Genomic DNA, 26,411 nt, shown 5'->3' with positions numbered 1-26,411 from the left:
AGATCTTCCTCCCAAAAGAGGCAAGCAGCTTGTCCTCTTTTGCCAGAACCTGAGCAGACGTTGAAGCCGATCTGGATTGTAGCGTGGTGGCCGCCACCACTGTGGAGGAAGGAAGCGGGCAAGACGCAAAGGCTACCTCCTCCGAAGTATGAAGCCTATAACGAGCGTCAATCTTTTTGTTAACGTGCAGTCCAGAGTGTGGCTTATCCCAGACCTTGCAGACCTCAGCCAAAACGTCCTTCTAGAAGAACAAGTCAGTGCGCTCCTGAGGAGACAAGGTGAACGCCCCCGAAAAGCACCCCTTCTTGCAGAGGGGGTGCCTCAGGTACTGGAACATCCAGACGAGTCATGTCCAGTACCCGGTCATGAAACGCCCAAACAGAGCGGGGCTGGTCATCGCCATCCAGACCCGCTTGCGTGTCATCTAACGCATCCGGATCGACCTGCGTCACGTCTGGCTCCGCCGAAGAGGTGGGCCAACTGGTAGAGGTGGGACAGCTGCCGGAATAACCAGGTTACTCACCGTAGTGACCACCTTACTCCTAGTCCATAGTCCCCTTTCCTCCATACTTATAGGACATCTCTCCGTCCTGTCTGACGGGACCGGAGCACTTTGTAAAAAGCATCCAAAAATGTGTCCTTCCTCACTTTCTTGCGCGGGGCCCCTGCACGCGGCCGTAACCCCCGCCCACCTTGGCTCTGCCCCATGCATCGCCCATCAGTCCTTTTCTATCGCCAGGTCAGAGACCTATTAGCAATAACAGAGGAAAATTAATAGAGGAGAGGGCGGGCGGGTGTATGGAGGAAAGGGGACTATGGACTAGGAGTAAGGTGGTCACTACGCTGACTAACCTGGTTATACTCCTATGTCCAGTCCTCTTTCCTCCATACTTATGGGAGATTCCCAAGCGCTCCTAACAGGAACTACAGGTGGATGGAAATACCCCTTACTGAAAAAGGTCCTTCAGCACAGCCTGACCAAACTGAGCATCAGCTCTTGAGCTCATGTCAAGACAATTATGCTTACAAAAAGCAGATGGGGAGGCCCAAGTAGCTGCCCTAGCGATGGACTCCAAGGGGACATACTTCTGAAAAGCAACAGCGGCTGCCTTGCACTGCACCAGGTGTGCATGAATACCCTTAGGAGGTTTCAGCCCTTGGATGGTGAAAGACTCCGTGATGCAGGCGGCGATCCACCGAGAAATGGTCACCTTGGACGCCTGCTTACCCTGAGGGTTATCGAAGGTCACACAAAGTTGAGAAGAACTCCTAAGCTCGGAAGTCCTGTCAAGGTAGAACTTAAGAGCCCTTCTGACATCAAGACAGTGCATAACCCTTTCAGCCTCTGAGGCAGGGTTCGGAAAAAAGACTGGTAGGAAGATCGACTGATTCAGATGGAATTCAGTTACCACCTTCGGTAGGAAGGCCGGGTTTGTACGTAGGACTACCTTGTCCTTGTGAAAGACCAAGAATGGATGCTCCACTGACAAGGCCTGGAGCTCACTCCCTCTCCTCGCTGACGTAACGGCGACCAGAAAGGACACTTTCCATGATGGGGACTTGAGGTCCACCGTGGCCATTGGTTCAAAAGGTTTATGGCACAGCGCCATCAGGACTACATTTAGGTCCCACGGCGGGTGCGGAATACGAACCGGAGGGTAGAGGCGTGTCAAGCCTGCATAATGCCTCTTAACCACTGGGTTACTCAGAATAGGAGCATTGTTCCGTAGAAAGATAAGCAGAAACCGCTGAAAGGTACGTTCTGCATGACAGAACGTGAACACCCGACTCTGCTAGGGAGGACACGAAGGTATTAGGATCTGGTTGAGGGTTTCCTGGCTGCCTGGATATACGCATGTTAGCCGAAGACAAGTTAAGATGCTCTAAAGACGAACTCGGGCACCATGCCGCCAAGCTGAGCGATTGTGGGGAAGGGTGCCACAACTACTGTTCCCCTTGGTGGAGAAGATCGGGGGTCACTGGTAACCTGATCGGTGGATACATCGACAGGTGTTGAAGTTCTGAGAACCAAAACCTGGCCGGCCACCACGGGACTATAAGTAGAAGGGAACAGTTTACCGAGTTCTTCAGCTTCCAAATTGCTCGATGAACTAGAGGCAGAGGCTGGAAGGCGTAAGCTCTCATGTTGTGCCATGGAATCTCGAGAGCATCCCCCAGAGAGGAGGCTCCCCGCCCACCTATGGAGGCATACTGAGGAAGCTTCTTGTTTACCGCCGTAGCGGAGGTCCACCTACGGTGTGCCCCAACGCACGAAAATCCATGAGATGACCTCTGCCTTCAACTCCCACTCGTAGCTGACCACTGTTCGCCGGCTGAGGGCATCCGCTGCGACATTCAGCTGGCCCGGGATGTGTACTGCAAGCAGCCAGACACCATGAAGCACGGCCCACTCCCATATTGGATAGACAGGTCCACAGGAAGGGGGGGGGGCAGAGACTTTGTTCCCCCTTGCTTGTTGATGTAATACATTGTGACACCACATTGTCCGAGCGTATGCGGACCACCTTGTTGTCAATGAGCGGTCTGAATGCCCTGAGCGCTAGGAAGATCGCCAGAAGCGCCAAATAATTTATGTGCAGGAGCTTGTCCTGAGGCGACCAGAGGTCCGAGACCTGAAGAAGATCCAACGTCGCACCCCACCCCAGAATGGAGGAGTCCGTCGTGATCGTCACCGTGGGGGCTGGGTCCTGAAACCCTGCACCCACCGACAGGTTGCTGAGAGATGACCACCAATCCAGGTCCACTCTCATGGAATCCGGAATCATTATCAGCTTGGAATCCGGGTCCACAGCCTGACGCCAGGAACTCCGAAGAGCCATCTGGGTCCGTCTCATCTTGAGACGAGCAAGAGGAAGAGCCAGCACACACGAGGCCATGAGGCCCAGAAGCCTCTGGAACCACCAGGACGACATGCTCTCCGACTGCGCAAACATCTGACACGTGGCTAACAGATCCGCCATTCTGTCCCTGGTCAGGTACACTCTGCAGTCGATCGTGTTCCAGCGAACCCCCAGGAAAATCAGGTCCTGCGAGACCGTCATGGAAGATTTCCGCCAGTTCACCGACAGCCCAAGATGGAACAGGAGCTGAAGAAGAGACTGGAGATTGCCCGCTGCTCTCAGCGGACAAGGGCTGCGTAAGAGCCAGTCGTCCAAATATGGATACACATGGATACCCTGAAGACGAAGATAGGCCGCAATCACCGACATCTTCGTGAAGACACGCGGCGCCGAGCTGAGGCCAAAAGGAAGCACTCAAAACTGGAAGCGCTCCTCTCCCAAAGAGAAGCGGAGATATCTCCTGTGTGGGTTCCAAATCAGGATATGCATGTACGCATCCTGAAGATCCACGACGCTGAGCCAATCGCCCATCTGCAAGGAGGACCGTATCTGGCCGGGCGTGATCATCTTGAATTTCTCTTGGGGTAGGAAAAGATTGAACTGGGAAAGGTCTAGGATGGTGCGCAGGCCAGCCTGGTTGGGTTTGGGCACCATAAACAGCCGGGAGTAGAAGCCCACCCCTCGCTCCCCAAGGGGAACGGGTTCCACAGCTCTGAGGTGCAGAACTTTCTGAACCTCGGCTTTGAGGGAGGGCGAGCCCGAGAGCTGAAAAGGAGGGTTGAGGGGTGGGGTAGAGGTAAGCGGAAGCCCACTCGAGCGACTGACGAGACCAATCTGTCTTCTGTGATGCCTGCCACGCCTCCCAATGAGACGCAATGCGTCCTCCCACGGGGTCTCGCGCGAGCGCGGAAAACCCTCATTTAGCAGGTTTATCGGTGGTGGTGCCACCTGAGGAGGAGGCTGAGGAATGGGAGAAAAAACGTGTCCGTTGTTGCCTACGGCGGTTATTCCCCGCAGGGGTATCCACTCTGTGAGACTTGCGGTCTATGAAGCCCCTAAAGCCAGAAGCAGGTCGACTTTGCGACAACTGTCGCTGGGTTTTGAAAGGAGCCTTAACCAGGACACAGACTTAGCTGTCTGAGTGCTATCCTTCGTCTTGGTGAGCTCTAGATCTGTTCCCATCGAACGGAAGGTCCAGCACCTTGTCCTGCACTTCTTTAAAAAATGTAGCTGCATGCAGCCACGCCTGCCGTGAGGTATCAACCCCCAGCATAAGGCCCCGAGCCGAGTTGTCTACGTGATGAGCCGCAGCCTCCAGGAGATCCTGGGCCAAGACAATGGCGTCGGATAGGCCTCCTCTAAAGCCTTCCAGCTTCTCGACCTGGATAAACTCCTCAAACTCCGACAGACCTTTCCACATCCGCATGTTAGCTCCCGCTAATTGCAATTCAGCGTTGGCCTGCCTGAGCTGCAAGGACGAGTTGGCGAAGATTTTCCTCCCGAGGCAGTCGAGGAGCTTGTCCTCCTTTCCCAGAACCTGAGTAGCCGTTGTGGAAGAGGATGCTGCAGGCCTGGACTGCAAAGTGGCCGCAGCCACTACTGTGGAGGAGGGGGCGGACAAGATGACAGGGCCACCTCTTCCGAAGAATGCAGCCTTTAGCTAGCGTCAATTTTCTTATTGACAAAAAGTCCAGAGTGTGGCTTTTCCCAGACTCTGTGGACCTCGGCCAGAACGTCCTTCTGCAAGAACAGGCCGGTACGCTCCAAAGGAGACAGGGTGAACGCCCCAGAAAGCACGCCCTCCTGCGGAGCGGGTGCCTCTGGCACTGGAACATCTAAGGTTCATCATGTCCAGACCTGGTCATGAAAAGCTCTGATAGAGCGGGGGAGGTCCTCGCTGTCCTGATCGCCTTGTGTGTCATCCGACAGATCAGGGTCCTGCTGAACCGTGTCGGGTACTGCCGTGTCCACAGGGGACAATGGGGGCAAAGGCGGAAGAGTCGGTAGAGGCACCGTAGGCAAGGGAGGCTCCGGCGGAACCACCGGAGGAACAGGTGGAGCCAGAGGCGCGGGAGGGCAGATCTCCCTAAATAGCCCTTTGAAATACTCCCTCATGGGGTCGGTACGCATAAGCGTTTGAAATTTACAGAAAAAGGCTTCCTCCAGGGACTGCTTCGGAACCTGAGGAGGTCTCTCATGAGGTGGACAAATCCAGGGACGTAACGGGGACAGGTGCCACACAGGCCCATCCACCGACATATCCACGTAAATCCACGGTGCTGATCCTGCAGGCAGCGAAACATTGTGCGGAGAGGCATCCGAGCATTCCAAGCATAAAATGGCCGATAAGGATGCCCACAAGGGACTATGTTCAACCAAGGGGCCAAGCCCTACACCTGAGCACCCAAAAAGGCTAACGCGGTCGTGGCGGGAACGGGCGCCATTTTGTCATCATCTGAGGGGAACTGCGGCACGTGAGGAAGTGAGGCAGGGGTCCCCGTCGATGGATCAGAGGTCTTAACTTTAGCCTTAACATAAGGGACCTCGGCAGACCCGGTACTGTGAGGCCTGGAATGTTTTTGTGACATACCAATTGCCAAATTAGCCTTCGAAGGAAGGACCTCGGCACTGCCGGTAAAAGAAGAACTTTGCTTCTTTGCCGCCTCAACAGTTCTGGTGTCACCGCAAGAGCGGGAACGGTGAGAATTACCAGGTTACTCACCGTAGTGAACACCTTACTCCTAGTCCATAGTCCCCTTTCCTCCATATTTGTGGGACATCTCTCCGTCCTGTGGGACGGGAACGGAGAGGGACATCTCTCCGTCCTGTGGAACGGGACCAGAGCACTTTGTAAAAAAACAACCACATTTTCCCAAAAATGTGTCCCTCCTCTCTTTCCTGCACGGGGCCCGGCACGTGGCCGTAACACCGCCCACCTTGGCTCTGCCCCACGCATCACCCATCAGTCCTTTTCTATCGCAGGGTCAAAGACCCATTAGCAATAACAGAGGAACCTTATTAGAGGGGAGAGCGGGCGGGCGTATGGCGGAAAGGGGACTATGGATTAGGAGTAAGGTGGTCACTACGGTGAGCAACCTGGTAATACTCCTACGTCTGTCCCCTTTCCTCCATACTTATGGGAGATTCCCAAGCACTCCTTACAGGAACTATGGGTGGATGGAAATACCGCTTACTGAAACAGGTTCTTTACCACAGCCTGACCAAACTGAGCGTCAGCTCTAGAGCTCATATCGAGGCAGTAATGCTTACAGAAAACAGATGGGGAGGCCCAAGTAGCTGCCTTAGTGATGGACTCCCAGGGAACATATTTCTGAAAAGCAACCGCGGCTGCCTTGCCCCGCACCAGGTGTGCATGGATGCCTTCAGAAGGTTTCAGCTTTTGGACGGTGAAAGACTCCGTGATGCAGGCGGCAATCCATCTGGAAATAGATGCCTTCGACGCCGGCCTGCCCCGAGGGTTACCGAAGGTCACAAAAGGAACAAATTACTTACCTGTGACGGTTGTTCTCCAGCATGGGTCTGACATGGATTCACATGCTCATGAATATTCCCCGTCGTCAGGCCGGGAATCCTCGGTTAAAAAAAAAAAAGCAGTATCAGTTTAGTTTCTGATCTGTCTTTCTTAGTACTAACCAATTACTGATCTCGGTCATACTGCCCCCAGCCAATGACTGCCCTCCACCTAAGCCCCTACCCTGGCAGCCATCCTCAGATTTGGTAGCACATAAAGTGGCAGTATGACCAAGTGAAGAGCCGCAGAGGGGAAGGAGGGAGGGTTCGCATGTGAATCCATGCCAGACCCATGCTGGAGAACAACAGTTAAAGGTAAGTAACTTGTTCCTTCTGCAGCATGGGGTCTGGCATGGATTCACATGCTCATGAATATAAGAATACATAGAGGAATACACATGCACAACCACGGGAGGTGGCAACAGGCTCAACATTAAGCAATACAACAACTCAACATTAAGCATCTCTTACCTCCTCACCAGGCTCACCTTAAGAGAACAGGTTGCGCAGCACTGCTTGGCTGACCCTGGACTCCTCCCTGGAGTGCCGATCGACGCAGTAGAATCTTGTGAAGGTGTGCGTCGACCTCCACGTAGCAGCCTTGCAGATGTCCAGCAGGGGCACACCAGACAGGAACGCCGTGGTAGCAGCGATCGCTCTAGTCGAATGGGCTCTCAGACGGCGGGGCAGCGGTCGGTTTGCCAACCAGTGACAATGCATGATGCAGCCGGAGAGCCATCTGGAAATGAAAGCCTTCGAGAGAGCCTTCCCCTGATTCACAGGTCCAAAGTTCACAAACAGCTGTGATGTCTTCCGAAAACTCTTCGTGCGGTCCACATAGAACTTCAGCGCTCTAGCCACATCCAGCGAGTGCAAAGTCCTCTCGGCCGGCGACGGGAAGAAAACTGGCAACACCAAGGGCTCGTTGAGGTGGAAGTCCGACGGCACCTTGGGCATAAAGGAGGGGTGCGTCCTCAGCACCACCCTCGTGTCGTGAAAAGTCAAGTATGGAGGCTTGCAAGATAGGGCCTGGATCTCTCCCACTCGAAATGCTGTCTTCCAAGACAGGAACTTCAACGGCGTCGAATGCATAGGCTCGAATGGGGCACCCATGAGCCTGGTCAGCACCACGTTGAGCTCCTATGTCGGGGCAGGGGCCCTCACCGGCGGGAAAGATCGGAATAGTCCCTGCATGAATTCCTTCACCAGGCGATGAGACCACAAGGACGCCCATCCTGTAGTTCTGGTGTATCGGGAAATGGCAGCCAAATGTATCTTGATGGCGGCGTGAGCCAGTCCAGCTTTGGCCAGCGACAGTAGGTACGGCAATACTTGAGGGGCCGTAATCCGCAGAGGGTTAATCTTCTGTGCACGCACCAGACAGAGAACCTCTTCCATTTATGACCGTAACACTTGAGAGTTGAGAACGCCCTGGCTTTTGCAAGAACCTCTCTGCAGTCAGCCGGGATATCGTACCCTCCAAACTCTAGTGCTGCAGGATCCAAGCCTGCAAGTTTAGCGACTCCGGGTTGTGATGAAGAATGGCGCCTCCATCTCTAGACAGAAGGTCCGCGTCCGTCGGCAGCTTGATAGGTGGGGATGCCGACAAGTCCAGAAGGTCCGGGAACCAGATCTGTCTCGGCCACGCCGGTGCGACGAGGATCATCCTGCACATGGACCTCTTGAGCTGGTTGATGGGACGGAGCAGCAGCGGCAACGGAGGGAACGCGTACAGGAACAGGCTGTCCCAAGGGAACGAGAAAGCATCGCCCATGCTCCTCGGTTGTGCGAACCTGCTGGCGAACCTCTGGCACTTGGAGTTAGTCGCCGTCGCGAACAGGTCGATCTGGGGTTTGCCCCACCGTCGAAAGAGCCGATCCACCTGGTGCTGGCGTAGTTCCCACTCGTGGCACGAGCGCAGCTCCCTGCTGAGTGAGTCGGCGATGGTGTTTTTTATTCCTGCCATGTGGAAGGGTGTTAGGGAGAATTCTCTGTAAGGCTAATTTCCCAAACCTAGTAAGTCCCCCAGCAGCTTTGCTGGATTGTTGGGGTTCATTTTTTTCTCTCCTGCTAAGAGTGAGATTGTTTTGCTCCCACTCTTAGACATGATTTGAGGTGTTCCTTTATCTTTCCATGTGTTTTATGGGCTATGGGGTCTTTTACTCCATAGGGTCTCATGTGTTTTTTTGATGTGGGTTACACAGCACCCTCCGTGCCGTAACCCAGGGGTGTCGTGGCGACCCCCCAACATAGACTCTATACCCTGGGACTGACTACTGTCTCCCAGGGCATGTAAAGTCACCATTGGCTTTGCTAGTCCCAAATTATGAACAGAAACCAGTACAAACCATCATATTGTGGACGTACTAGTCGGGGCAATTCGATTGCCCCGGGGTCTGTTGTTCGAGGGGGCACGTCTCCGTCTCCCCCCCTGATCGAGTTTTGGCTGGTGGCAGTGGATACTACTTTTTATATTCGACCGCGAATATATCTATGGGATTTTCCCATTGTTCGAGGCTACCAACTTTAATTATTTAATTCTTATAGCCTCGAACATACCGCCGGTTTATTTATTTAATATTAATTCACCGGTTGGTATTTTTTGCCAGAACTCGATTAAACAATGGGGTTTGTGTTCTCTTCTGCGACTCCAACCCAAGCCGAGCCCTTTGTTCCACTTTTTGTCGGGCTTCTTCACAGAAGCCTCCGAAAGTGGTGCCACTCTGTCTGGGTACCACAGGGGGCCTGGGAGGGGGTTAGGCACCCTGGACTGAGTTACCTTGGTAACTCAAGTCGCACTCTTGTGTGATTGGCCCAAGTGGTGAGCCGGCTGGCTCACCACTTAGCATATTTGATTGACAGCTAGGCTGAGTGAATGGGGGTGTGCTGCATAAAAGCAGGGCTTTGGGGACTGGAACTTCAGAAGTCGTCACAGGACCTAAGAATCCGAGGAGGGAGAAGCTGAGCCGACCTGCAACGACGACACCACTGGTGGAGCCCTGCTGAACCGTCTCACCACTTTTACCGACGACAGAGGAGATCTCCAGTCCGGAGAGTTCTTACTTTGACTGGTGGGGATAACCAGTTTTGCCTTCTTTTCACCTTCCTGGAGCATCTCGTGGCCGCCTTGCCCGTGCCAAGCACCCCGGCAACCGGAATACCACGGTTTACCACTACCGCGAAGAGAAGGGTAGTACCTTTTAACCGGAGGACTCCGCGGCTGGTTTCTTCCCTGGCAACGACCTTCATCTTTCCTCCACGGCGAGACCTCTTCCTCTGGACGAAACACCGACTTGCACCTGCTGCCAGGAACAACTGCCCCGGCTGGAGCTTCCTTCACACTTAAGGTACTGTGTCCCGTCTGGCTTCTCTTGCGACAGATCGTTCGGGGTGACAGTAAAGCCTTGACTTTCTAACCTGGGCTAGCCTGGGACAACCTAGCTAACTTTTCCTGACTTGAATTTCATCCTTTTTGTGCAAACTATCTACAAGACTCTTTGGGCATAACCCCAGTGTGTGAACCTGGACCCCTTCTGCTTGCTCTCTCCAAGAGTGGGCCTTGCAATTGACTTCCTTGCTCTCCAGTAGAACCCTACCTATCCTGCCTTACTGTGGTTCTTTGTAAAAGTATTGAAACTTGTGTGCTTCCTTAACCCTGTCTTTTTCCTCCCTTTCTTTACAACTTATTAGAGTGTAATCTTATGTTAAGCGCTCACCTCGGTCTGAAAATAAGTGGTGTTTCTCACTAAGACTTGTCTAATAAGTGAATAGGGTTGTATATATATGATAGTGACTGTGTGCTGAATTTACTCACCTCGTTTTTGCTAGTGTAAATTACAAGTGTGTTTTTAAATAAATAATTATATACTTTTACACCAAAGCTCTGGTCAGTGTGTGTTTGTACTACTGTGTCCCTGTACCTATTGTTTATACTCTGCATACTGCCTAACTCTTGAGGGAAGTCTGACTGCTCAGCCACAGCTACCAAGTGAATCTGTGTGGTACAGACGGCTAACAAGTGGGTTTACTGCCAAACACCTGTAGTCTTAAATCTTTTGCAGTGGTCCCTAAGGGAACTGCACAGGTTTCTGCCTAACAAAGGGAACCAGAAACATCCCCTGGGCGACGGCCCAGTGCCACAGATCCTGGGCCTCCTTGGATAGGGCTGGGGATCTGGTGCCTCCCTGCTTCCGGATGTAGAACATCGTGCTGGTGTTGTCGGCGAAGATCCTCACCACTTTGTCCTTGAGGGACGGAAGGAGCGATTTGAGCGCCCAGAACACGGCTCGTAGCTCCAGGATGTTGATGTGAAGAGACCTCTCCTCCGGGAGCCAGAGGCCTCTTGCGTGGAGATCTCCGGTGTGGGCACCCCATCCCTCCAGGGAGGCGTCTGTCGTTACAGTCTCCTGATACACCTGGGTCTGAAAGTCCATGCCTGCTGCAAGGTGCGCACGGGCACCCCACCATCCCGACAGAACTCCTCGTCGAGCGGGATTCTGTCTTCGAAGCTGCCCGCCGCTTGAATCCAGCGGGTGTCAGATTGCTGAGAGATGACCACCAATCCAGGTCCACTCTCATGGAATCCGGAATCATTATCCGCATGGAGTCCGGGTCCACTGCCTGACGCCATGAATTCCCAAGGGCCATCTGGGTCCGTCTCATTTTGAGACGAGCAAGAGGAAGAGCCAGTACACACGAGGCCATGAGGCCCAGAAGCCTCTGGAACCACCAGGCCGACATGCTCTCCGACTGCGCAAACACACGTGGCCAACAGATCAGGTCCTGAGAGACTGTCACGGAGGATTTCCGTCAGTTCACTTACAGCCCAAGATGGAACAGGAGCTGAAGGAGAGACTGGATATTGCCCACTGCTGCCAACGGGCAAGGGCTGCGTAAAAGCCAAATAAGGATATGCATGGATACCCTGAAGACGAAGATAGGCTGCAATCACCAACATCTTCGTGAAGACACGCAGTGCTGAACTGAGGCCAAAAGGAAGCACCCGAAACTGTAAGTGCTCCTCTCCCAAAGAGAAGCGGAGGTATCTCCTTAATGGAGCCCAAAATCAGGATATGCATGTAGGCGTCGTGAAGATCCACAACGCTGAGCCAGTCGCCCATCTGCAAAGAGGAGCGTATCTGGTTGGGCGTGATCATCTTTAATTTCTCTTGGGGTAGGAAAAGATTGAACTGGGAAAGGTCTAGGATGGTGTGCAGGCCAGCCTGGTTGGGTTTGGGCACCGTAAACAGCCGGGAGTAGAATCCCTCCCCTCGCTCCCCAAGGGGAACGGGTTCCACAGCCCTGAGGTCCAGGAGTTTATAAACCTCGGCGTTGAGGGAGGGTGAGCCCGACAGCTGAAAAGGAGGGTTGAGGGGTGGGGTAGGGGGGTAAAGGTAAGCGGAACCCACTCGAGCGACTGACAAGACCCATCTGTCTTCTGTGATGGTCTGCCACACCTCCCACTGAGACGCAATGCGCCCTCCCACCGGGGTCTCATGCGAGCACGGGAAACCCTCATTTGGCAGGTTTATCGGTGGCGGTGCCACCTGAGGAGCGGGAGAAAAAATATGTACGCTGTTGTCTACGGCGGTTATTCCCCACAGGAGTATCCACTCTGCGAGACTTGCGGTCGAGGAAGCCCCTGAAACCAGAAGAAGGACGACTCTGCAATAACGGTCTATGTGGTTTGAAAGGACCTTTGACCAAAACAGACAATTATTTAGCCGTTTGAGTGCTATCCTTGGTTTTGGTGAGCTCTACATCAGTAAAAGAGTGAAAAAGCTCCTTACCGTCGAATGGAAGGTCCAGTACCTTGTCTTGCACTTCCGTCGAAAACTTGGTGGCATGCAGCCACACTTGCCGCGAGGCATCAACCCCAAGCATCAGGCCCCGAGCCGAGGTGTCTACGTGATGAGCCGCAGCCTCCAGGAGATCCCGGGCCAAGACCCTGGCATCGGAAAGGCCACCTCTGAAGTCTTCCAACTTTTCGACCGGAATGTGCTCCTCTAACTCCGACAGACCTTTCCACAACCGCATGTTAGCTCCCGCCAAAAATCAATTCTGCATTGGCCTGCCTGAGCTGCAAGGCCGAATTGGCAAAGATTTTCCTCCCTAGGGAGTTGAGGAGCTTGTCCTCCTTTCCCAAGACCCGAGTAGCCGTCATGGAAAGGATGCTGCAGGTCTGGATTGCAACGTAGCCGCAGCCACCACTGTGGAGGAGCGAGGCGGACAAGACGACAAGACCACTTCTTCCGAAGAACGCAGCCTGTACCTCGCGCCAATCTTTTTATTGACAAAAAGTCCCGAGTTTGGCTTTTCCCAGACTCTTCGGACCTCGGCCAGAACGTTCTTCTGCAGGAACAGGCCAGTACGCTCCAAGGGAGACAAGGTGAACGCCCCAGAAAGCACGCCCTCCTGTGGAGCGGGTGCCTCGGGCACCGGAACATCTAAGAAACACATGTCCAGTACCCGGTCATGAAAGGCTCTGATAGAGCGCGGAAGGTCCTCGTTGTCCTGATCGCCTTGAGGGTCATCCGACAGGTCAGGATCCTGCTGAGCCGTGTCAGGCACTGCCTTGTCCATTGGGGACAATGGTGGCAAAGGCGGAAGAGCAGGAGGAGGCACCACGGGCAAGGGAGGTGCCGGCGGAACCACCAGAGGAACAGGTGGAGCCGGAGGCGCAGATGGACATATCTCCTTGAAAATCCCTTTGAAATATTCCCTCATGGGGTCGGTGCGCATAAGCGCTTGAAATTTACCGAAAAACGTGTCCTCAGGAGATTGTTTCGGAACCTGAGGAGGCCTCTCAGGAGGTGGACAAATCCAGGGACGTAACGGAGAAGGGTGTCACACCGGCCCCTCCACCGACGTATCCACATAAATCAAAGGAGCCGTCCCCCACGGGCAACAAAACTTTGTGCGGAAGAGGCATCTGGGCGTTCCCATCATAAACCGGCCGGTAATGATGCGCACAAGGGACCTTAGGTTCACCCAAATGACCGGACCCTACACCAGGGGCCGATGGCGTAATTGTAGGGGGTAGTACATAAAATGGTAGCCGTGGTAGTGGCGGGAACGGCCGCCATTTTGTCCTCATCTCAGGGGAACTGCGGCACGTGAGGAGGTGAGGCAGGGGTCCCGTCGATGGATCAGGGGTCTTAATTTTAGCCTTAACGCAAGGAACCTCGGCAGAGCCGGTACTACGAGGCCTGGAATGTTTCTGCGACATACCAACCGCCAACTGAGCCTTCGAAGGAAGGGCCTCGGCACTGCCGGTAAAAGAAGAACCTTGCTTCTTTGCCCCCTCAACAGATCTGGTGTCACCACAAGAGCGGGAACGGTGAGCAACCGCTTTCACTGACAGGGCCTTGCCCGGCCCCTCAGAACTGTTGGTAGCCTTAGCCTCTGTACGAGGGACCTCGGACCTAGGCCCGGTAATAGCCTCATCGGCACGGGCCTCGAACATCCGTTCGGTAACCACAAGCCCAGCCAAGGCCTCGGGGCGCACCCCGGTTTTGTTTTTGAGGGAAGCCGAAGGAGGCCTCAGAGCAAGCTCCGGTACCCCACGACTCAGTAGAACTGGTCCTACAAACAGCCCCCACAGGAAGGGCCTCAGAGCGTACTCTGGTGTACACAGGCCCCTTACGGAGACCCTCGGAGAAAACTCTGGTAGAATTATTAGGCCCGACAGGCACCTCAGGGCAACAATGCCCCTCCCGGCCCGAGAGGAACCTGGGAAGGTATCCCCCGGTCGGGGTGCTCTGAAAATTAAAGAACTTACCTGGCGTTTCTTCTTCTTGTCGATGAACGCCTGAAAATGAGAAGGAGGAGCTTGTCGGAACACCTCCTCCCACCGCTCCAACCGACGTTGAAGTGCCCGGACCGAAAGGGAGTCACAGTAAAAACAGGAGTCCCAATGGTGATCTGGATCCAAACACTCTAAACAAAGAGGATGGGGATACGCCCTCGCGAAGCGATGGTGACACGATGAACAGTCTGGAAAATCTAATTTAAAAGACATCGACAGACTAGAAAACGAACGCTAGCGAGAGCCAGAGAGGAAAACAGGGAAGAAAATCTTCTGAGAATGCAAGTGCGTCTGGCCCCGATCGTGCAGAGAAAAGGACTGATGGGCGATGCGCGGGGAGGAGCCAAGGTGGACGGGGTTACGGCCGCTTGCCGGGCCCCGCGTAGGAAAGAGGAGGGACAAATTTTGGGAAAAATTTGTATGCTTTTTACAAAGTGCTCCGGTCCCGTCCCACAGGACGGAGCGATGTCCCTCTCCGGTCCCGTCCCACAGGACGGACAGATGTCCCACAAGTATGGAGGAAAGGGGACGGGACGTAGGAGTAACAGCTTTCACCGACAAGGCCTTGTCAGGCCTCTCAGAACTGCTGGTAGCTTTAGCCTCTGAAAGAGGGACCTCGGACCCAGGTCCGGTAACAGCCTTATCTGCACGGGCCTCGAAGATCCGTTCAGTAACAGCAAGCCCAGCCAAGGCCTCAGGGCACACCCCGGTCTTATTTTTGAGGGAAGCCGACAGAACGGCCTCAGAGCGAGCTCCGGTACCCCACGACTCAGTAGAACTGGGTCTACAAACAGCCCCCAGAGGAGGGGCCTCGGAGCGCACTCCGGTATCTACAGGACCCTTACGGAGACCCTCGGAGAAAACTCTGGTACAATTATTAGGCCCAATGGGCACCTCAGGGCGAACCCTTGTGAAAGAGCGATCAACGCCCCTCCCAGCCCGAGAGGAACCCGGAAAGGTATGCCCCGGCCGGGGTCCTCTGAAAAGTAAAGAACTTACTGGGCGTTTCTTCTCCTCATCGATGAATGCCTGAAAATGCGAAGGAGGAGTTTGTCGGAACACCACCTCCCATCGCTCCAACCGACATTGAAGTGCCCGGACTGAAAGGGAGTTGCAGTAAAAACAGGAGTCCCAACAGTGATCCGGACCCAGGCACTCTAAACAAAGAGGATGGGGGATCGGCCCTTGCGAAATGACGATGACACGAACAATCTGGAAAATCTAGTTTGAACGACTTATAAAGACCAGCACACGATCGCTAGCGAGAGCCAGAGAGGAAAAAAGGGAAGAAACTCTTCCAAGGATACAAGTGCGTCCAGTCCCGAACGAGCGAAGAAAAGGACTGATGGGCGAAGCGTGGGGCGGAGCCAAGGTGGGCAGGTTACGGCCGCGTGCCGGGCCCCACACAAGAAAGAGGAAGGACACATTGTAAAAAGCATCCAAAATGTTTTCCAAAAAAGTGCTCCGGTCCCGTTCCACAGGACGGAGAGATGTCCCATAAGTATGGAGGAAAGGGGACGGGACGTAGGAGTACAACCGGTGCTGCGACGTCAACCGTTGGCACAGAATTCAGCCCTGGAGAGCAGATTTCCTTAGAAAGACCTCTGAAATATTACTTCATGTGGTCGGAGTGCATGAGCTTCTGAAATTTCCCAAAGAAGGCATCCTCCGCCGAAGGTTTAGGCACCATGGCAGGCGGAGGCCTCTCATGAGAGGAGCAGCTCCAGGGCCGCAAGGGAGAGGGCTACCAAGAGAGGCCCTCACCAGCCGGGTTGACATAGATCAATGGCGCAGACGCCGCAGGGAGCGAGACCGAGTGCTGTAATAGCATCCAAGCGTTCCAGTCAAACTGGATGAAACGGTGCAAAAAGAAAACAATGTTCACCCGAAAAAATGCTCCCAACACGGATGGCGTAGGTGTAAGGGAAGAGTACAAAATGGCCACTGTAGTTTTCACGGGAACAGGCGCCATTTTGTCAACTCCTGAGGAGAACTGCATCACATGTGTGAGTGAGGCAGGGGTCTCCACAGACAGGTCCGCGGTCTTGACTTTAGCCTTGACACAGGGAACCTCAGAGCCGGTACTGTGTGGCCTAAGATGTTTGAGACATACTATTAGCCAAATTAGCCTCTGAAAGAGGAACCTTGGCCACGCCCGTAACAGGAATTACGGTCAGCGACCTCACCCTGTGCCCCCTCGACAGAACCAGTATCCCTGCTAGAGCGGGACCGATGAGGAACCCACCTCACTGACCAGACCTTAACAGGCCTCTCAGTTCTGTCGGTCACCTAAGCCTCTGATAGAGGAACCTCGGACCAGAGTCCGGTAACAGCTCCCTCACGAGGGGCCGCGAACCTTGGTTCGGTACAGAAAACCTCAATCGAGGCCTCGGGGCACACCCCGGTGTCTGTATGGGAAGCTCCAGACAAGGAGACCTCGAAGCGAGCTCCGGTACCCAGCACCTCAGTAGAACTAGGCCGTTGAATAGCCCCCACAGGAGGGGCCTCAGATTGCAATCCGGTGTGAGTAGGCCCCTTACGGAGGCCCTCGGTAAAAACTGCGGTACTTTTCTTAGGCCTGGAAGGCACCTCTGGGGAAACCCCGTTAACAGAGATTTTGAAGCTCCTCCCAGACCGGGAAGAGCCTGGGAAGAAGTCCCCCGTTAAGGGTGCCCTAAAAACTAAAGCACTTACCGGGCGTCTCTTCTTCTCGTCGATGAAACTCTGAAAATGCGGAGGAGGAACGCGCCGACACACCACCTCCCACCGCTCCAGATGATGTGGATGTGCCCAGAACGAAAGGGAATCGCAGTAGAAGCACGAGTCCCACCGGTGATTTGGGCACAAACACTCTAAACAAAGAGGATGGGGATCCGCCCTAGCGAAGCGTCGTTCGCAGGAAGAAGGAAAATCTAACCGAAACAGCATAGACAGACTAGCACGCGACCGCTAAGCCGGAGCTGGAGAGAAGGACACTGGAAGGAAAACATCTTCTGAAGATGCAAGTGCGTCCAGTCCCGAACGTGCAGAGAAAGGGACTGATGGGTGATGCGCTGGGCGGAGCTAAGGAGGGTGGGGTTACGGCCACGTGCGGTACCCTGCGTAAAAAGAGAGGAAGGACACATTTTTTTTTACAAAGTGCTCCGGTCCCATCCCGTCCCACAGGATGGAGGAATGTCCCATAAGTATGGAGGCAAGGGGACGGGGCGCAGGAGTATGACGAAGTGTCAGAAAAAGAATTAAAAAGAAATAAAAAGGGAAAGTAATTAAAAGAATATGTGGAGATATGTAAATCAAATTGGCAAGAGAGATAATTCAATAGAAATAGCAAAGAAAAACAAAACCGTGCAACACAATAGAAAGGTGGGTTTAACTAGCATTTTTAGGTGCATGGAACAGTTTGAAAAAAAAGTAAGTTCTGCCAACGTTCGGGCACTCCATTCATGAGACTGGACTTTAATAGCGCCTGGGTTATGAGAGGTAACTCCTGGTCAGAGGAAGATCCTGATACACAGAAGCTATCTCCAGCTATCTCCATGAATTCCATTTTTTACCCCTGCACATGCCTCAATCCATGGGACGGACACAACCTTTCATAATTCAAAGAGCAACGATGCTCTGTCACAAATGGACTTTACTTGGATTTAAACCCACAAAATGGCAGACCGGTTTGATGCCGGACTATAATATTTGTGTTAACTTGAAACAGAAGCTCAAGTATGACAGAATGCTTTGCTAGGACATAGCTTCACAAACTTGCTTCTTCAGGGCACACCATTACAAAACAGCACACAATTGCATTTCTAGGAGACATTGAAACAGAGCAGCCAATGCAATCCCTAGGCTTGTCTCAATTGGAAGCCTCCCCACACAAAAAGAGCCTACACATCCCAAGCACAACTTCACAGTCAAAGAGCAAATCCATGCCATAGTAGGACAATCAGCGGTTCAAACTCACAAAGAGAATACTGCAACAAATGTAGAAAATGCTTGCCTTGCCCTCAGTCCTTTAAGATATAGGACAAAAACTACATTGTGAGATGTCCTCCTTCCACAGACTGAAGCCTAAACTCACTTGCCCGAATAGGATAGACAAATGCCCGTGTATACCACATTAATAAAAGGATACGTGACAGCCGTGTGAACTCTGGAGAGTTCTTTCACATGGTGCAGAACGTACACAAGGCCAAAGCCGAAGACCCCCATGATGTGGATGGTGAGGGAGAGGAGAAAGAGGAAGAAGTAGCGGTAATTCCTACGACCAATACAGTTGTTCACCCATGGGCAATGATGGTCAAACTCCTACAACAAGAAAATGGAAAAAAGTATGACTGGTCTGAGTGATATTACCCAGTTAGCTATCAAGAAATCCCTGCATTTCTTACCTCAACACAATTGTCACAGACACTGCAGTGTGAGCAGCGGGGAGGGCGGTAGAATCGACAGGTGGAACACCATTTCATACGAACTTGGATGCCTTTGATCTCCACAGTCTTGTAAAGTGGGGCACGGAAGTCATCCTCTTTATCTTCATCCTCATCAGCTGTGCGAGAAAGAAGGGGTATAAGAAGTAAGTAGGGCTTCTCTCATACCTGCATGCTCGCACTATTCACTCGGATCCTCATTTGATTCTTAAAAGTAACCCTACAGTGGTGCACTGCAGGATGGCTGTACTCACCTCTCGGGAAGATGCCAGGGTCCATAAAGGTGGCCATGCTGAAGTTGGCCAAAACAAAAAGGAAAACCAAGGCATTGTAAATGGGGATCACAGCAGACAAGGAGTAACTGAGCCATGGACACCTGTGAAGAGGAGAAAGGTATTAGAAACCAATGATACAAATAAGGACCACCATGAAAATCGACTATTTGCTGATGCATTCTAAGACCTTATTTAACACATCTACCCCAACCTTTGATATTCAAGTGCCCTTACTAAATGCTTGTTGGTACAACTCTTGGAGCAATCAGGCGCACGCACACTGGAAAGCAAATGCAAAATGAGTAGCCCTGGGGAAAACAATCCTACAAGACTTGCATCCGACCACAAAAAAAATAAAATACATCACAAGTAGCGGGCAGAACAAAAAAAACGTAATGAATGCAACAGCAAAATTGGAGATTGGTTCCTGTGAAAGCAGAACCAGAAAATAATACCACACAAGGTTATGACTATTTCAAGTGGGTGGGCGAAATGTCATCGATTGAGATCACTCAATTAACTGCACAGTTATTACATGGTATAATGATAGCATGAGAGCCTAAATTCATTTAACAGATGGGTCCAAATTTGTATCAGGGACCCTGTATGAAATATGCATAGAAAATCAATGTCACATTGACCACATAGTTGCAAATAAGCACAATCTCACTACTCTTACCTTTGACGGCACATTCTAATGTGCCCATTTAGTTTAGTTTATTATTTGTATAGCTCAGCCTAACCCCGAAGTATCTAGGCGCTTAGACATAGAGCATGTGTTACAGTTGCAATACAGAAGAGGAAAAAGTAGCAAAGGAATTGTGAAGACCTGGTTGGTCGGCGTTACAGTAGGTGAAGAATGCAGACATGTAAAGACCAGGTTACAGAGTGGCTGGAACAGCAGGCATACGGACCAGGTTACATGGTGAACTGTTTACATGTAATATGGCAAATGTTGGGTATACGAGGGAGACGTTGGGCAGGAGGATAAATACCACAGACTGAAGACGACATGGTGAAAGGCATATCAGTAGTGCAGATGCAGTAATTAAGGGCAAACTGGCAGGCCATACTCAAGTGCTGAAGATACATATCGAGGGAGTGGTGAGTTAACATAGCTGGGTGAAGAGCAAGTGCTTAACTTTATATCTAAAAGACCAGAAGGAAGGTTTCGCTCTAATGACTGTGGGGGAGGGTGTTCCAGCACTTTGCTGCTAACACTGGGAAACTTGACCCACCTGCTGTTTTCAGGTTGTACTTGGGTATATTAAGGCAGTGTAGATAGGGTGATCTCGTAGGTCTAGTGGAACTGTGTCTAGAGAATTTGTCAATCAAGTATTGGGGTGCTGTCATAGACTAGCATTTGTGGGTGATGACAAGCGTGCATAGTTTAATTCTGTCACGTACTGGTAACCAATGTCAATCCCGTCTGATGGTGAAGATGTGATTGGTATGCAGTATGTTTAATGCGCAACGAAGGGCGTGGTTCTGGAGAATTTGTAATATTTTCAGGTTGTGAATGGTGGAACCTAAGAATATGGTGTTACAATAATCCAGTTTGGATAAAATCAGGGCTCTGGCTAGGGTGAGGCAGCTGTTTGTGGACAGAAAGGGTTTGCATGAGTTGATTAATTTGTTAGTATGAGCTGTGGTGGAGGCTGTAGAGTTGACTTGCTTTTTGAGGGAGAGAGTGGAGTAAAAAAGTAGAAGCCAAGGATTTTGACCTCTTTGGCGACCTTGATGATATTACTGTCGATGTTGAATGATTGGTAACTGGGGTCGAGTTTGTTTAAACTGACTTGGGTGCCAACGATCAGTAGCTCCGTCTTATCGTCTAAGCAGAGGCTATGTGTAGCCATCCAGGCTTGTATTTCTAGATAGATTTCATTTAGCGTTACAAAGACCTTCTCATAGCAACCAGTGAGAGCAATGAGGACCAGGGTGTCATCCAAATAGCTGGTGTAAGTGACACCCAGATCATCAAGACAATCTAAGAGGAGCTTCGTGAAGAGGTTATGAAGCGTTGGAGAAACACAAGAACCTTGGGGGACTCCACACTGGATAGGAACTGGCTCGGCAGCCACCGTGGGTGCGAAGACCCTAGTCATTCTATTTGAAAGAAAGGATTGGATCCAGTTAGAGGCGTCTGGTGAGAATGCTGCAGCAGTGGCAAGGAGTTTAGTCAAGATTTGATGGTCGACCAGGTCGAAAGCTGCGGAACGATCCAGCAGGAGCAGGATGGCCAGGTTACCCTGGGCTTTGTCTTCATGCATTTGGAGTTTTAGGTTAAAAGGGCTGTTTCGGTCCCATGCCTGGGTCTAAAGCCGGATTGTCGCAAGCCTAGAACATTTTTATCCTCCAAATGTTTTGAATTTGGAGATAGGCCACTCTAATATCTTCAAGAGGAATGGCACTGTTGTAATGGGTCTGTAATTTGTCAGTATGTTGGGATTTTTTTTTTTGTTTTTTTAGTAGATGCATGACTTCTGCTTCTTTGAGGCTGTTGGGGACTGAGGAATTTTTGAAAGAAGAGTTAATCAAGGCTGTGATGAAGAGTCCCAATTCTTTTGCACCCTCCTTAATAATTGTAGCTGGGCAGGAGTCTCCCTTGCAGTTGGATGGTTTGAGACTTGAGATTATGTTTGCCGCTTCTTTCACATTTACTGGTGAAAAGTGGAACTGGGGGCAGGAGGGATGGGAACATTGCATGAGTGGGCATTGGTGACAAGGCTGTTTTTTTTGTTTCGATTTTATATTGAAGAAGTGCTATCTTGCCCGATAAGGCTTGCTGGATGTTAGCACATCAAGCCTTATCCTTAACACGGCCTTCAGGGGTGGCGCAGGAGACTGCAGTTCTCTGAGAATGGATAAGAGTTCTTTAATACCAGATTTAGCATTCTGAAATTGTAGATCCTTTTTAGTATTGGAAATGGCTGTTTTGTAGGTGGCCGCCGCAATAGAGAACCTTTCTTTGTTGGGAGAAGAGGAAGCTTTTCTCCAACTGGCTTCAGAAGTTTTTAATATTGTGTAGCGCTTTTAGTTCAGCAGAGAACCTTTTACTTAAATGGGCGGCAGGTTTAGCCTTACTCAGTTTTAGCAGGGCAATTTGGTTTAAGGATTGTTCCAATGTAACATTGTAAAGGTCGACCAAAGAGGATGGGTCTGTATCTGAGTTAGCAGGCAGGTTAGCGATAGGCTGAAGCAACGGTAAAAGGTTCTCCAAGGTTATGTTGCGTTTGCTCCTGGACAAGGATTGTGGTGTGATGACCGCAGGCGTGTTAATGTGAGTACCTTTAGGTATGGAAAAGTTAATGCAGTGGTGGTCTGACAAGGCACATTGTGTATTATCGAGTATGGTAACGTCGCAATTGGATTCAGCTAACCAGTCCATTGTTCTACCTTTGGAATGGGTAGGCTCATTGATAAGTTGAGAGAGGCCTAATTGGGTGATGGTGTCGTCCAACGAGGAGGCGCTATGGTCATTTGGGTCATGGTGACCTAGATTGAGGTCGCCCAGTAAGATTTGTGAGCATGGCTTGGTATTTAGGGTTAGAAGGTGGGTGATGTCTTCCTGGAAGGAGGACCAGGCTCATTGGCGTCGATAGATGAGGTGGAGTAGGACAGTACAGGTGTCAGACAGTGAGTTTAACTGAGAGGAGTTCTGCTGAGGGTAGGCATGAATTTAAGAATTGTCTGAGGTTTAGGTGGGATTTGGCTATGAAGGCCACTCCGCCACCTTTCCCAGTGTCTCCCTCTAATCCAACGATTGTGTAGGTATCAGGAATGGCTAGTGATAAGGTGGGACCTGCAGCTAGGTGAAGCCAGGTTTCAGTAACGACAAGAAAATCCAGTTGGTTGGTAGTAATAAGGTCTGCAATGTCAGGTGGGTGGGCAACCAGCGAGCGTGCGTTAATAAGAGCTCCCTTAAAGGTTGTAATATCAATGACTGGGGCTCATTGTGGAGGATTGCGGTGCGAGGTGGCACTAGCGTCACTATGTGGGGGCAGGTAGGCGTAGGTGGAGTAGTAGAGGTTAGTGGTGCGCAGGACCCATTAGGTGTTCTGTGGGGCAGGTGCAGTGTGAGTCATCACCCTACAGTAGAGGCGAGAGCCTAGTCTTGCATTTCTTAGACTGAGAGGGCATGGAATCAGAGAAGTTGGTGGGGAGGCAAAGCGGGTGATCCGTTCTGCAGGGGAGATACGATATACGGTGGTGTCAGTGGCTGGATGCAGTGTATCTAGGGGTGCGTAAGTCTGTAAGGCAGGAAGGAATTTAGTGGTAGTCATGGCTCGGAAGCGAGTGGCTGGACAAGAGTGAGAGTGAGGAGATCTGGAGGACTGGATGCAGTGCTAGGCTGGAGCTAGTACAATACAGTGCTTGGCTGGACTGCAAGTACAATACAGTCTGAGCAGGGTACCAATAATGAGGGAGGCAGGAACACCACAGTCTGGGCAAGGGAAAAGCAACGAGGCAGGCTGGTACAATACCATCTGAGCAAGACACTAGCAATGAGGCAGGCAGGTGTGCTACCGTCTGAGCAAGACACTAGTAAAGAGGCATGTGCATTACAGTCTAAGTAAGGCACTAGTGATGATGCAGGCAGGTGCAATACAGACTGAGGAGATCACTAGATGACAGCGCATAGGAGAATAGAGCAGTGTTGGTGCACACACACCGCATAAAACACAACACGCAAATAGTGGGGTGTTTCAGATACATGTGCAGCTTTGGAAGCGCAATGGGCCTTCTTCGACAGCACTGCTGGCTTTCACTGTGCATAGGCTAGTAGTGGAAGGTGGTGCATGGCTTAAAGCTATGCCAGCATATAGAAGGGCAGTAAGAAACGGTTATACAATGCCGCGTGCCGGAGGGGCGTGCAGGTCTAGTGCTGTGGAGTGCCGTAGGGAACGTTAATAGAGGTAACCGTTGGCGAGCAGTTGTGCGCTGCGACCAATCAATGTTAAAAGTTAACAAGGTGTCGGAGAGCGCTATGAGGCGCCAGCCAATCAGACAAGCGCTCAAGGATGCGGAGTGATTGCACACACGATGCATGGTCCAATAAGGAGCAGTAGGTGCTTACCAGGACGCATGTGGTGGGGTGAGAAGTCCTGGGAGGTGTGGGGGGTTGCTTCCAGGTGATTTGGAGGTATGGTGCTCGGTAAGGCAGTAGATGTAGGGCTCCTGGCCGAGGCTTACAGCGTCTCAGTCAGGCGCCTTAGCAGTGGGTCGGCTTCGCCTGCCGGCGATCAGTGGTTGGGCAGAAATGCTGAAATATGGCCAGTCACGTCGTTAGAAGGTGGATTCAGCATCAATGTAACAATAATTGAGGCAGCCATCTTTTCAATGGAGAAACCCACGCGGTTTCAAATCAGAAGCTAGTGGGTAGAATGCAACGGATGCACTCTTCATACAATATTTCGGAAGGCGCATTCCCTGCAATTGTGGGACCGGGCTGCAGGCTCAAGCCACACGATTGTGGGGGGTCAGCTGGAGCAACTGATCTCTATGCGAAAGGTGCACAGCCTTACCTCAACCTGGGATGAACGGGGCACTGCTCCTGTGCAGCGCGATACTTGTTCTTAAATGTTCATTACTCTGGCAAATGTTTTTAAGCCCTTTTTTCCCCCACCATCGAATTGAAAAGATCATACTGGGACTCATGATTTGTTTTCTCTTCAGAAATTTTAAAAGTAATGGCAAAAGAAACATTTTCATGTGTTAACATGAACAATAAAGTAATAAAAACATGGCAGCAGGGGGGTAGCTTGAAGCGCCAGCAATGCGGTGACTTCTTTAGGAGCCTCTGTGGGACGCCCGAGTCCGCAGCTAACTTCTCAAGCCAGAATGTTTTGCAGGGGAAAATAAACTATGCCCCAGATGGGGGAGAGTCCCGAGAAGCGATAAAGCAGTAGGGGAGGAGAAAATCGGAGCGAGCAAGCCCAGGAACGAAGCAGAGTAAAGAAACACCCACCAGCCCCGCTCTCCGGCATCCCAAAATGGCACCCGCCATGAGTATTTAAGGAGCAGCCTGCAGCTGCTTGCGACGCAGCTCCTTTGTGCCCGCTGGGTCCCTGGGGCGGATCGTAAAAGTACACATTGGCGGCCTGACCCCCCCCCCCCCCCACCCCCTGGTATATAAGTGGAGCGGGGCAGGCAGGGCCTGGGCGGCACCCTGGAGGACATCCAAACGTCACCAAGACCCACCGGGCCCAACTGCCCCGAGAGGAGGCGCCAATCTCCGGAGAGACCGGAGCGACACATAGGCCACCAGAGGCTAACCCCAAGAGGCATCGGAAATCAGACCGGAGGCCGGCAGGGCAGCGAGCCCTCACAAGCAGGTACAGCAGGGAGCAGGTACAGCAGGGAGCAGCCCCAGCAACAACAGCAGTGGGCCCCATCCAAATGACAAAATGCTCAGGGAATTCAGCCCATCAAGACACACAGTGGCAGATCCTGCTACTGACTCCTATTGGGATCACGAAACACAGAGGAGGAGGAGCGGGACACCAGGCTGAAGGGAAGCAGAGAAAAATTACACAGCGCCTGGCGCACAACTCAGCCGGTAAGAGCGTGTCAGCCTCCAACTGAGCTGGAAGCGAAAGGGATGTGGGGGGTCGGGAGGGTAGTGGCCTGCAACCCTTGAGATCGGCATCTGACCCCCCCCCCGCCTCCCCGCCTCTCAGCATGAACCAACTTTGGCGGGTTTGGGGACCTCCTCCCCCATACATACAGCACCACCTGAGCCGACCAAAACCACCAGGAAGTCAATGAGGGGGTGAGGGGGGAGGACACAACAGAGAGGGCTCTCACCCTAAGAATCCTCCCAGCCTGACCCCCGAGCGTGGTCCACCCCCCCCCCCCCCCCCCACAGCAGCTATTAAAGTACAGAGGGCAACAGCCAATACGACTGGGGGCATGGAAGCAAACCAAACACGACCTGGTGCCTCCACGGTGCCTGGGGTCCGGCTCCTCAAACCACTCGCCCCCCCCCCCCACCCACGGCAGCCACCTGTACATCGGAAGCTAAACATGGCCAAGCACCAAAAGCCGCGTAAATTGACAGACATCACCAGCATGCTACAGCCGTTGGAAAAAAAACAAAAAGCCGACCCAGGGCACACCACGGTTCAATCCCCCCCCCAAATCCCTGCCAGAGAGATCCCCAGGCCAATGGGTCACAGGCCCCCCTGGCAGACATTAAAACAGAGTTCCGGAGTTGTATGACCGAAGTCTCAGCCAAGTTAGAAAGCCTGGATAACTGAATAGAGTAGATGGAGCGCAGGGTCGGGGAGACCGAGGACCAAGCAACAAAAATCGCAGAATTGCAAAGGAAACTCAAGGCCCTTAACAAGGAAAACCTAGGGATGAAGCTCGAGCAAGAGGACCTAGAAAACGGGGCTCGCAGGAATAACATAAGGATCAGAGGGGTGCCAGCTTTGATATCAGACCAGGCTCTTCCGGGTTATGTGGGCAATCTCTTTAAAGCTCTTCTCCCTGATGGTGATAAAGCGTT

At 52.1% G+C, this 26,411-nt stretch overlaps 1 protein-coding gene across 2 annotated transcripts in view; it reads right to left on the bottom strand.

Annotated features, from left to right (window-relative positions):
* Positions 1-26,411, bottom strand: part of ZDHHC5 (zinc finger DHHC-type palmitoyltransferase 5) — an 825,906-nt gene that overhangs the window by 591,480 nt on the left and 208,015 nt on the right. For both annotated transcript variants that reach the window (XM_069629025.1, XM_069629026.1), the window contains 3 exons: positions 18,878-18,999; positions 18,585-18,742; positions 18,329-18,501 (listed from right to left, as the gene is read on the bottom strand). In XM_069629025.1, the coding sequence (XP_069485126.1) occupies positions 18,329-18,501; positions 18,585-18,742; positions 18,878-18,999 (453 nt within the window). The remainder of the gene's footprint in view (positions 1-18,328; positions 18,502-18,584; positions 18,743-18,877; positions 19,000-26,411) is intronic.

Source organism: Ambystoma mexicanum, chromosome 12 (assembly GCF_040938575.1).
Source record: "Ambystoma mexicanum isolate Mex_15411 chromosome 12, UKY_AmexF1_1, whole genome shotgun sequence".
Classification (NCBI taxonomy): domain Eukaryota; kingdom Metazoa; phylum Chordata; class Amphibia; order Caudata; family Ambystomatidae; genus Ambystoma; species Ambystoma mexicanum.
This window is presented reverse-complemented; position numbering and strand designations above follow the sequence as displayed.